Source organism: Lepus europaeus, chromosome 9, assembly GCF_033115175.1.
Source record: "Lepus europaeus isolate LE1 chromosome 9, mLepTim1.pri, whole genome shotgun sequence".
NCBI classification, from domain to species: domain Eukaryota; kingdom Metazoa; phylum Chordata; class Mammalia; order Lagomorpha; family Leporidae; genus Lepus; species Lepus europaeus.
The window spans coordinates 68183629-68197132 of NC_084835.1; the positions used below are offsets into that span (position 1 = coordinate 68183629).

General features: G+C 36.9%; 1 protein-coding gene across 2 annotated transcripts in view; it reads left to right on the plus strand.

Annotated features, from left to right (window-relative positions):
* Positions 1-13504, plus strand: part of YES1 (YES proto-oncogene 1, Src family tyrosine kinase) — a 79295-nt gene that overhangs the window by 48111 nt on the left and 17680 nt on the right. For both annotated transcript variants that reach the window (XM_062201428.1, XM_062201429.1), the window contains exons 3-9: positions 483-582; positions 3164-3262; positions 5526-5629; positions 5747-5896; positions 7308-7463; positions 7817-7996; positions 12111-12187. In XM_062201428.1, coding sequence (XP_062057412.1) covers positions 483-582; positions 3164-3262; positions 5526-5629; positions 5747-5896; positions 7308-7463; positions 7817-7996; positions 12111-12187 — 866 coding nt within the window. The remainder of the gene's footprint in view (positions 1-482; positions 583-3163; positions 3263-5525; positions 5630-5746; positions 5897-7307; positions 7464-7816; positions 7997-12110; positions 12188-13504) is intronic.

The window sequence follows — 13504 nt, forward strand, 5'->3', positions numbered from 1 at the left end:
CTAAATATGACATAGTTATTTTTGGAATTTATAATTTGTAATTCATATAGGCCATACCATTTAATTTATAAGGTAAACATGACCTTCTAAAAAGTATTAAGTATGTATTAAATAATAAAACACTAGTTTTTAAAAACTGTCATGATTAGACACCCATTGTTTATTAAGTTGAGATCAGTGCCAGTAGTACTAATCAGTGCTTTTTCTCCCAAAGCATTGATTTGAAATTTGATTGTCTTTTCAAGCCAGAGATGTTGCTTTCATGAGTTTGTTTCTCTGAGTCTATAGAATTTGTAATTTCATGGAATATCTTAAGAGAATAGCTTATTAAACTCAAGCTGCCCAAAGCCCTGACTTCTAAAAATAGATTCTGGAGGCTAGGGGGAAAACTGCCCTTAACCTTTTTTGTTAGCAGTAGTTCTATAATTCTCTTTTGTCAGTTTATTTATATAATTCACCTTGGTCTTCTTTTCCTCTGATAGGTGGTGTTACTATATTTGTGGCCTTATATGATTATGAAGCTAGAACCACAGAAGACCTCTCATTTAAGAAGGGTGAACGGTTTCAAATAATTAACAATACGTAAGTTCTACAAATATTTTGTGAAGGAGAAATATTGTTAGAAATCTGGTCTTTACACTGAAACCACTGAGCTAATTGATGATCCAGAGATGAGAGTGGTGTAGGGGTGTAGGGCGTAGGTCTCTGCCACTGGGCTGGGTGATGAATTTGGCTTCTTTAGAAACATGGCATAATAGTGGTATGGCCAGAAGTTAATATTACAAATCATGCTACTGTGGTTGAACCATAAACATTAGAGATTTTAGAATAAAGAGCTATAGAGGGTTTATGCAAGTATGTATTTTACAAAAATCTTTGTAAAGACAGCTGTGTGCTTCTGTTTATCTAAATGCCAGATGATTTAAAGATCTGTCTTTCTCCTAAAAAAGCAAAGGGAGAAAACGTTGAATAGGACACCCTTGTATCTCAAACTGAGCAGATTAAGTTGCTTTTTCCTTATGTGACTCTTAGCCATTTTGTCATTTAGTGGTCCACCATAGAGAATGTGATGCTTACTGTGGAAAATGGATCCCGTAATTTCATTAGCAAGCATAACAACCACGTTGTAACTTCTCAAAATATATATTTATGGTCTCTTTGCTCTCAGTCATGTTTTCTACCATCCTTGTTCCTATTTGCTAGCAGTTCCAGATCATAAAACATGGTCATGCCTTTCTGCTTTAAAATCCTTCAGTAGCTATTGGTTACCATTGTTATAAAAGAAAAACAGTAATAATAATAATAAGTCATCATTCGTATTGAGAATTTTCTGTGCTCTTACCCCTTTATCATGTCACCACCAAGCCATTCAGAATTACGTGCATTTTTCTAAGTAGCAGTTTCTCACCCTGCCCATGCCTTCACATATGCAGTTTCTTTTTTCTGGAGTGACTTCTCTTCTCTTTATTTCTTCCCTTTGTCTGGCTATCCCTGCTCATCCTTCAAAATGCAGTTCACATATTATTTTTCAAGGATGCTTTTCCTTTCATGCTTCCTCTCCTGCCTGGCCTGGACCCTATCCCTTGCTGGATTAGGTATTCACATAGCACTCTGTGCATGCCTCTGTCATAACTCTTATCACATTTTAAAATGTAATTTTAAATTACATGTTTGTTGTTTGTCACTTTTTTAGACCAGTGGTTCTTAGCCTGGGGCAGAGTTGCCCAGGAGATACTTGGCAGTATGTGAAGATGTACTTGGTTGTCACCACCAGGGTGCTATTACGTATAGCAGATGGAGGGCATCCTGTTATGCAAATAGCAACCCCTCCCACCCCGCAACAAAGAATTATCAAACCCAAAGTGTCAGTATTGCCCAAGTTGCAAAACCTTGCTTGTAGGCTTTGATTTCCTTAAGGTCAAGGACTGTCTTTTTACCATTATTTTCAGCACAATCATTGTAAAGTCTGTCACTTGAAAGTTATTTAGTAAATTGTGGATGAATCAATGAAGTCTTAGCAGGATCAGATACAAAATTTTCAAGTTTGTATATCTGAAAGTACTTCATAAACCACAAACCAAGTATATGAGTTTTTAAATATTTGAATTATGAAAGGGTTTTCTATTTCACTTTTCAGAGAACAAATTCACTTTGGACACAAAAATATTTCAATTTAAACAATACATTTCATCTTCAGTAGTGAATTCCATATACTTATATCTTCTTTGTTAGAGACTGGTAATATTTATTCTCAACATTAATTTTAGAAATGTTAGCGTTTTTTATTGCAAACCACATATATATGTTCTCATGTTCTGAATTGTAATTTAATTTAAACCTATGAGATAGCATTTTAATAAATATACATCAATCCAGAAATCCTGTTTTTAATTGTTACTGCTCATTCTTCATTGTTTGCGTGATTTTTCCTGCTAAAATTACCAAATGAGAACACTAGAATTTTACATAGTGTTAAACAGAACAGCATTTGACAACAACAACAAAAGAATGAAGTACTGACACATGCTAAAACATAGATAAACTTTGAAGAAATTATGCTAAATGAAAGAAGCCAGTCACAAAAGACTACGTATTTATTTCTTACTTGAAATCCCCACAATAGGCATATCCAAAGAGTTAGAGCAGATTAATGGCTGCCAGTGGTGGAGTTGACTGCTAATGGATATGGCGTTTCTTTTGGGGGTGATAAAAATTTTCTAAAATTGATTGTGGTAATGGTCGCACAACTCTAGAAGTATATTGAAAACCACTAAATTGTTCATCTTTTAAATGGAGAGTTTTAAGGTAAGTAAATTATATCTCAGTAGAGCTGTTTTAAAATTTCAGTCAATACCGAATGATCTGAGAGATTAGACTCCAAAATTGCTTTATTCACTATAATTTATTGTCTTAGTTAAAAGAATTACTTAAAAAAGAGATCTTGCAGCTAAAAGTATGTGATGTTTTGGAGGCTTTTGTGCCTTGACTTAATCGTATTCTCTTAATTCACGTAACCCATTTTTTAATTAAGTCTTGATCAAATGAATGCATAAATAAAAAATGAAAGTACTAGCTCTTATTTAAATACAACACAGTGCAATATATTGTACAGTATATTGGACAGTATTCTACCCTGTGGTAATTGTTATTTTATGTATTGCAGGGAAGGAGACTGGTGGGAAGCACGATCCATTGCTACAGGAAAGAATGGCTATATCCCTAGCAATTATGTAGCGCCTGCGGATTCCATTCAGGCGGAAGAGTATGGCAATACTTCATATTTTATTAATTATTTTGATTTTTAAAATGCTTTAATGTACTTTCTAGTAGCCACAAATTTACACATACACAGTTACATACCAATCTTAATGTAGCTAATGTATCATTAATAGATGTTACTTGAAAATTAATAATTAATGTCAGAGTGTTTGCTTAGAGTTGGATTGTAAGTGAAACCGTGTCAATCATACTATGTCATGCCCAGTTTCCTTCATTTTCCCACTATTTTTTTAAATATCAACCCTTTTCATAGTCTACAGACTCATTTCAAAAATTAACTTCAATCAGTAATATTGTATCAGTGTTATCTTTTTTATTTAGGTTATCTGCATTGTTCTTATATTGGAAAGCATCCTTGTCTTTTAGAAAGCATACAGAAGTATTTAGGGATAATGATTCAGCATGTTTGTAACATTTTTTTTTTTAATTTATTTATTTATTCAAAAGGCAGAGTTACAGAGAGACAAAGGCAGAGAGAGAGACAAGTCTTCCATCCACTGGTCCACTCCCCAGATGGCCTCAATGGCCAGAGCTGAGCTGATCACAACCAGGAGCAGGAGCTTTTTCCAGGTTTCCCACACAGCTGCAGGGGCCCAAGGACTTGGGCCATCTTCTACTGCTTTCCCAGGCTATAGCAGAGAGCTGGATTGGATGTGGAACAACCAGGACTTTAACCGGTGCCCGTATGTGATGCCGGCACTGCAGACGGTAGCTTTACCCATCATGCCATAGCCCCAGCCCCATAATTTACTCTTAATCAGTTCACAGGGAAAATGTATACATATATACATGTATCTATAAATACATATATACATATACACACAGAGTGGAGAGAGAGTGATAAAACAAAATGTTAAAAGCTGGGCAACTTGGTTGTATTGCAGATGGGAGTTTTATGTACTATTGTATCTTTTTAAAAAGGGATATGTTATTTTTTTCTATTTTTAAAGATTTATTTATTTATTTGAAAGGCATAGTTGCAGAGAGAGTGAGAGAGAGAGATCTTCCATCTGCTGGTTCACCCCCCAAATGGCCACAACAGCTGGAGCTGGGCCAGTCTGAAGCCAAGAGCCAGGAGCTTCTTCCTCATTGGTGCAGGGGCCCAAGGACTTGGGCTAACCTCCACTGCTTTCCCAGTCCACAGCAGAGAGCTGGATTGGAAGGACAGCCAGTACTGGAACCAGTGCCCATATGGAATGCCTGCATTGCAGGAGGCAGCTTTACCTACTGTGCCACAATGCTGGCCCCGATGTATTACTTTTTTTTTTTTTTTTTTTTTAAGATTTATTTATTTATTTGAAAGTCAGAGTTACACAGAGAAAGAAGGAGCAGCAGCAGAGAGAGAGAGGTCTTCCATCCACTGGTTCAGTCCCCAGTTGGTTGCAATGACTGGAGCTTTGCCGATCTGAAGCCAGGAGCCAGGAGCTTCTTCCAGGTCCCCTTCATGGGTGCAGGGGCCCAAGAACTTGGGCCATCTTGTACTGCTTTCCCAGGCCATAGCAGAGAGCTGGATTGGAAGTAGAGCATCTGGGATACGAATTAGCCCATATGGGATGCCAGCACTGCAGGCAGCAGCTTTACTGCCACGCCACTGCGCCGGCCCCCACAACATATTACTTTTAAGTCAAACCAGTTTATCGAAGATTCATAAATGGTGCTTCATTTTCACATTGCAATACTTAACTTACCACCTTGCTTTTAGCAGATACTCTATGAGTAACTGTTCTATTGTGGCACTTGTAACTTTCAGTTTTGTTCTTTTGTCTGTCTTCTCCAGAATTCTGTGAGCTATTTCATGGCAGACTGTCATTTTTATTCACAAACTTTTATTAAATCAAAGCCCACATAGATTTAAAGTTCTTAATATTTGGATATGAAATACTTGTATCTTACTTCAGGTGATCACACTGTTTCTAGAGAACTACTTATGTTCTTCTTACTGTTGTCCTAATACTTTGATCTGTGACAGAAAGGATCTGTCTGTTGTGTACTGCTTTTCCGTCACCATTTACTGCTCCTGTGACTGCCAAGTGGAGTTGAAGAGACATGTTGAGTAGTCTGCATATAGGAATACCATGACAGAGCATATACTCCAGCCCTAGTATTTGTAGTGTTCCTTTATGTTCTCCTGTATTTAAACCTCTCTTTGTCATCATCCATATCCTACTGAATTCCTTTTGATACTTGTATATAGTTTTCCTAAACCTCTTACCTTTCCAACTCAAAATACTGTCAATATTTTTCAGATGGTATTTTGGAAAAATGGGGAGAAAAGATGCTGAAAGATTACTTCTGAATCCTGGGAATCAACGAGGTATATTTTTAGTAAGAGAGAGTGAAACTACTAAAGGTATGAATATTATTATATCTATATATGATACATTATTTTAGTAATATAAGTATAAAAGTTTACTTGAGCAGAATTTTGAGAAAGATAAAGTGTTTATCCTCTCCTCCTTCCCCCCAGGTGCTTATTCCCTCTCTATTCGTGATTGGGATGAGGTAAGGGGTGATAATGTGAAACATTACAAAATTAGGAAACTTGACAATGGTGGATACTACATTACAACCAGAGCACAATTTGATACTCTTCAAAAATTGGTGAAACACTACACAGGTAGGTGACTATTTCAAAGGTAAAAATTATTTTCTCATGTTCTGTTTTGTCCTAGTAAGGACTGGAAGTTAAACTAGGACAAAAATTTGTGTCTTTCTCTCATGTTTTAACATATTTCTTTATACAAGGTAAATGCCCAATAAGTGTCTTTGTTTCTAATCAGAATGTGTAACAAGTAATGCTTAGTACCTGAATTGGATTCTTAGAGAATGTGATAAAATCATTTGACTCCTTATGTATATCTTAATGGCATGATGTTTACATTGGAATTTCATTTCATAAACATCAATACCAAGATAAATTACAAAATAAAATTCTTAAAAAAGATATTATTTATAGATACTTTAAAAGTAGGCAAAATTTAAGTACTTGAAAAATGTCCTTTTGGATTACCTTTCCTTGGATGGGCTGGATCATGTAAGATTTTCTTAAAAAGTATAAATCTAATGAAATTCAGTCAAAAGATGCATTTTTCTTACCCTGAAAAATGTGAGGTAACTATAGATGTTGTTTTTTTCAAGGACCTTTGAAAGATACTCAGTATAGTCTTCTGAATTAGAAATTTTCATTTCCAGTTTGATGTATGAATGCATTTGAAAATCTTTAAATGATTAATACTAGGGTAGGGGAAGTTTCCATGGTAATGTCTTCTTCAATGACAGCTAGCTACAAACTGAGTCTGTCAGATCAACCAGCAATCTTGACGTTGATCAAACATGTTACCAAGCTATAGCATCATTCGTAATTGCTCTTGTTAGAATGTGAATTTGTGTGGTTGATAAGAATGGAAAGGAATGTTGTCTCATTTTCAGTTAGAAACCTTGTATTAGCTGGTTCACAAATCAGCCATTGTGAATCTGGAGTTCCCTGCCTTTGTGTCTCCCTTATTTGAAAACCAGTCCCATAAGTTTGGTGTATCTTTTACAAATTAGTGGTCATTAGAAATAACAATGATGGTATTCTCTGTGGTAATAAAGTCCAGTGGTGAAAAGCAGAACTTTGGAGGCAGATCCCATCTCACCATCACTTACTGACTATGGGACTTTGGGAAAGTTAGATTTGTTTTCTGTGCTTCATTTATACGAGGCATTTGTAAAGTGCTGAATTAGCACAATAGCTGGTACGTAAGTATTCAACGAATAGTAACTTTAAAAATATATTTAATAAAATGTTTCATAAATATATACTTTATATTTTGCTTCTTAAAATTTGTTTTTTGTGTTTGTTTTTAGAGTAAAACTGGGCATGTTATTGTTTTTCTATTGTTTAAACGTTTCACTTTGATATACTATCTACACCCTAATTTTTGCAAGTTACTCATTTTACGGTTTAATTTATCATTTATCTAGAACATGCTGATGGTTTATGTCACAAGTTAACATTTTACGATTTAATTTATTCATTTATCTAGAACATGCTGATGGTTTATGTCACAAGTTAACAACTGTGTGTCCAACTGTGAAACCACAGACTCAAGGTCTAGCAAAAGATGCTTGGGAAATTCCTCGAGAATCTTTGAGACTAGAAGTTAAACTAGGACAAGGATGTTTTGGTGAAGTATGGATGGGTAAGAAAGCTGAATTTTTGGTTTTTGTCATTATTTAGCCATAGATTGAAGTGCCACAATTTATGATAAAATGTATTTATAAATATCTAAGGTAGTTGAAAGTTGGTTAAAAATCCCTTAAAATATGTATTTTTATACCTTAAATAAATTTTTTTAAAAAGCAAGTTCTAGAAGTTATCCAGATAAAAGGTAAAAATCAAACAATTTTATATGTATAATACAACTTCCAGTACATTCAAAATGTTCTGACTTAATGACATACCAGAATGTCAGGGTAACATTCTAAAATAAAGATTGCTGTTGAAAAACTAGAAAAAAAGGTATTTCAATAATGTAATGTATTGTTTCTTTAGGAACATGGAATGGAACCACAAAGGTAGCAATCAAAACACTAAAGCCAGGTACAATGATGCCAGAAGCTTTCCTTCAAGAAGCTCAGATAATGAAAAAATTAAGACATGATAAACTTGTTCCACTATATGCTGTTGTTTCTGAAGAACCAATTTACATAGTCACTGAATTTATGTCAAAAGGTATGTATGTGTTATATCTCTTAGGCTATTCATGTTGATGAGTTTTTTTTAAGATTCAAGTCTTCTGTTTTTATGCAAATAGTTTTTTTTATTTTACACTGTTTTCTAATGTAAGATTTTTATGTAGATATTTGAAAAGAGGAAAATGACACTTTCTTTATAATAGTTACTAATTTCAGTAACTGATTAATTTCTTTATTTCAGGAGATAGTACAGAATTTAAAAGGAAATATATGTAGGTTGAATTGATTTTGAAAGTAGATTGACCAAAGGAAATAGAATAGCTTGGAAAACGATAAATAACTAGTTTGTACAAATTGAATCAAAATGATAAAATCAGATGTTTTTCAGTACTAAAGCAAAGAAGGTAAAGTTAAAAGGAGTTAGTTTTATCTCATTTTAATGTAAACACAATCCCTGTATATAGGATTCCTAAAAACTTCTTTTTGTCATCATAGCTGGTTGAAATTTTTCCATTCCCCCAAACCCAACTATAAGATGGCACCTTGGGCAACAGTTAGGGACAGGATAAAGAAATGGGAAGGTTTCTGCTCTTCCTTCTTTTTCCCTATCCTAATGATCCTTTCTTTAGAGGAGGAACCAGTGAGTCAGCAAATAGGCCAACTGACCCACTTTTATCCATTTTGATTTTGATATTTTTTTTTCTTTTTACTCTTTTGAAACCATCATCATTTATAGTTAAGTCACTAATTATGTCACCCTCTCTACTCATCAGTCTTGACCAATGATGTAGTTCCATCTAGTGGAGATGGGGGCAACTACAAGCCACACATTTACTCTAGGAAAATTCTAACTCTCAAAATGGACTGAAGCCAAAAGTTAAAGAACTGGCATAGGCATTGCATATTAATTGATAACCAAAACATACCTAAACCCCAAAACACATGGTGTCTTTGGAAGCAATTTCTACTGCAAACAACTGCCAAATATACTTGTTCAAAGTGTACATTCTGGGGCAGCACTGCAGTGCAGCAAGGTAAGCCACTGCCTGCATCACCAACATCCCATATAGGCTCCCGTTCAAGTCCTGGCTGCTCCACTTCCAACCTGGCTCCCTGCTGATGCACCTGGGAAAGCAGCAGAAGATGATACAAATCCTTGGGCCACTGCATCCACGTGGGAGACCTGGATAAAACTTCTGGCTCCTGGGTTTGCATCGGCCCAGCCCTGGCCATTATAGCCATTTGGGGAGTGAGCCAGTGGATGGAAGATCTCTGTCTCTGTGTCTCCTCTCTTGTAACTCTTACTTTCTTTCTTTTTTTTTTTTTTTTTAACAGGCAGAGTGGACAGTGAGAGAGAGAGAGAAAGAAAGGTCTTCCTTTTGCCATTGGTTCACCCTCCAATGGCTGCCGCAGCCGGCGCACCGCGCTGATCCGATGGCAGGAGCCAGGTGCTTCTTCTGGTCTCCCATGGGTTGCAGGGCCCAAACACTTGGGCCATCCTCCACTGCACTCCCAGGCCACAGCAGAGAGCTGGCCTGGAACAGGGGCAACCGGGACAGAATCCGGCGCCCCGACTGGGACTAGAACCTGGTGTGCCGGCGCCGCAAGGCGGAGGATTAGCCTGTTGAGCCGCGGCGCCGGCCCGTAACTCTTACTTTCAAATAAATATATCTTTTAAAAAAAAGGAAGTACATTGGATGAACTATACAAGGAAAGCAGATCCACACTGTGTGCATGAATTGTAGTGTCACTCTCTACCCATAAATGCACTTACTATGGGTCAATTAAAAATACAAATTATATTTCAAATAAAAAGATAATGAAACAAAGGGAAATGCAGGAAGTTTAATTGAAGATTTGAATAGCATAGAAATACAATGGAAGTAAGGCTAATTGTTCATTTAACTGTATTGATAATGTACTTGAGGGAACATGGTAGAATTCTGTGTTGTCAGATGATTGGATTAAGATTATTTCCAGGTGGGAGATTGAGAATAGGAAATAACAAAAGTTATCTTGGATTCGCTATGTTGATGCCCCATTAGTTAGCAATAACTACATAATCTTTTTTTTTTTTAATTTTTTTATTTATTTTTTTGACAGGCAAAGTAGACAGGGAGAGAGACAGAAAGGTCTTCCTTTTCCATTGGTTCACTCCCCAATGGCCACTGCAGCTGGTTTGGGCCATCCTCCACTGCCCTCCCGGGCCACAGCAGAGAGCTGGACTGGAAGAGGAGCAATTGGGACAGAATCCGGCACCCCGACCAGGACTAGAACCCGGGGTGCCAGCGCCGCAGGTGGAGGATTAGCCTATTGAGCTGCAGCGCCGGCCCATAATCTTTCAAACTCATTGCCTTATATACTCTGAGATAGAACCACTGTTCTGGACAGATAATCTTATTGCCCCTTATTTTAGTGGTTTTTTTTTATATTAGTTCCCTCACCTGGAATTTGGTTTCCCAATCTCTTGACCTGTCCAGCAGCTATACTTCCCTGCTCTTTAGCCTACTTTGGTCTAGAGATTTTTTTTTTTCCTTTTATGATCTCACAAAGCATTATTTAAGAGAATGGTCCAGTTTTATGTTTTAAAAACTGTACTTTAATTTGGTTTGTCTGATTTTTTTTTTTTTTTTTTTTTTTTTGTAATTAAATACAAACACATGGGCCACGGCTCAATAGGCTAATCCTCCACCTGCGGTGCCAGCACCCTGGGTTCTAGTCCCAGTCAGGGCGCCAGATTCTGTCCCGGTTGCTCCTCTTCCAGTCCAGCTCTCTGCTGTGGCCTGGGAGTGCAGTGGAGGATGGCCCAAGTGCTTGGGCCCTGCACCCACATGGGAGACCAGGAGGAAGCACCTGGCTCCTGGCTTCGGATCAACGCGGTGTGCTGGCCAAGTGGCAGCCAAACTTTTCCTTCGTCTCCTTTCTCTTTGTTGTTACCACAGTACTTTGCTGTTCCATGGTACCTTCTTCTAGAATTGAGAGAAGTTGGTCAAACAGTTGCATAAAAACTCATTTAGCCACTTCTGTTATAACTAATTATTATTAAATGTGTAACTAAATAATGCCAGTTGTCTGAATTCTTGATTCAGATTAATTTAAAAACATGTGTCTGTTACTACTTTTTAAATCAAAGTTGGGGTTTTGATCAAAGCAAGTAAAGATTACCTTTTTTTTTTGGCTTGGTTGATTTTTCTTTCTTTTTCTATTTCAAATCTGCATTTGCTTTTTTTTTTTTCATTTTCAATTATCTTTATATACAGAAGATTGATTTAGTATATATTAAGTAAAGATTTCATCAGTTTGCACCCACACAGAACATAAAGTGTCAAATACTGTTTGAGTACTAGTTATAGCATTAATTCACATTGGACAACACATTAAGGACAGAGATCCCACATAAGGAGTAAGTACACAGTGACTCCTGTTGTTGACTTAACGATTTGACACTCTTGTTTATGGCATCAGAAATCTCCCTAGGCTCTAGTCATGAGTTGCCAAGGCTATGGAAGCCTTTAGGGTTCACTGCCTTCGATCTTATTCTGACAGGGTCATAGTCAAAGTGGAAGTTCTCTCCTCCCTTCAGAGAAAGGTACCTCCTTCTTTGATGGCCCGTTCTTTCTACTGGGATCTCACTCTAGAGATCTTTGATTTAGGTCCTTTTTTTTTTTTTCTTCCCCAGAGTGTCTTGGCTTTCCATGCCTACAATACTCTCATGGACTCTTGAGCCAGATCCGAATGCCTTAAGGGCTGATTCTGAGGCCAGAGTACTGTTTAGGACATCTGCCATTCTATGAGTTTGCTATGTATCCCACTTCCCATGTTGGATCGTTCTCTCCCTTTTTCATTCTATCAGTTAGTATTCACAGACACTAGTCTTGTTTGTGTGATCCCTTTGATTCTTTACCTTTAATCTGCTGAGGTCATTGCATTTTCTTTTTTCAAATGCTATCAGAAATTTTTGGAATTTTGGTTAGAAACCCCTTCTGGCATCTTTCAAAACAAAAATTTCAAAACTGCAAAAAAATTAAAGAATTAAAGTTAAAAAGTTGTATGTTGTGGTTTGGTGAGTTGTTTGGAAATGGAAGAGTGTGTATTTCAATCCTATTGTGAGATTTGCTTATTTTCCATCTTTATCTTGCTGTTTCTTTCAGGGAGCTTATTAGATTTCCTTAAGGAAGGGGATGGAAAGTATTTGAAGCTTCCACAACTGGTTGATATGGCTGCTCAGGTATTTACATACATACATGTATCATTTTGAATTGGAAGTACTATTTAAAATGTAGGATAATCTTAGCAGACTATTATAGTTTATATAGTGAAATAATGGAATTTTAGAACTAGAAAGAAAACTTGCAATACCTTAAGTTTTGAGTTCCTGCTCTTATAGATGATATAGTTTCTGAGGACCAGACATGTGTAAAAGTTTTATAACTTGTTAATAGTAAAACCTGTACTATAATAAGCTCCAGTGCTGTCCTGTTCTATATGACCTTTTAGAAAAGATATGCATCTACAAATATAAAGTCTATGAGAGTATGTGCTTGTATTTCAGCAATTTTAAGAAAAAATCAATGAGTACCACTTCAGAGAAAATATTAGAAATCTAAAGTATGTTCTAATTTTTTATTTAATGTAGTCCAAAACAAGAATTAAGGTGGCCATAAACAGTTTAAAATGGGACTTTTCAGAACACTTTTTTTTTCCTCCAGAGAAACCTTTTATTTAATGAATACATCAGAGCATTTTTGTCCTAGTGATTAAGATGCCCATATCCCACATTGAACTGCCTCGGTTTCATTCCTGACTCTGGCTCCTTCTTCCTGCCATTGCAGACCCTCATGGTAAACTGGGATGCAGCAGTAATGGCTCAAGTAATTGGCTTCCTGATGCTCATATTTGGGATCTGGATTATGTTCCCAGATCCTAGATCCAGTCCTAGCCCTTATGTGAATTAAGAGTGAACCAAAGCTGACAACATGCATTTTATCTCTGTTATCTCTATATTTATGTATATCTTTATATCTATCCCTCTCTATCTAGTTTGTCTCTAATTTTTATAAGATACTTTTCTACTCATCTGAAATTTTATTTTAAATATAAAGTGAAAACTCATTTTAAAATGAGTTTCTGTTCAGGGGCTGGTGCTATGGCATAGCTGGTTAAGCCACCACCTGCAGCACCAGCATCTCACATGAGCACCAGTTTGATTCCTGGCTGCTCCATTTCCATTCCAGCTCTCTGCTAATGCTCCTACTAAAGCAGCAGAAAATGACCCAAGTGCATGCGTCCCTGCTACCCACCAGAGACCCAGAAGAAGCTCCTAGCTCTTAACTTAGGGGTGGCTCTGTGGCACAGCAGGTAAAGCTATAAGTGCTGGCATCCCATATGGGCACCATTTTGAGTCCTGGCTGTTCCACTTACGATCCAGCTCTCTGCTATGGCCCGGGAAAGCAGTGGAAGATGGATGGCTCAAGTCCTTGGGCCCAAACACCCACATGGGAGACCCAGAAGAAGCTCCAGGCTCCTGACTTCAGATTGGCCCAGC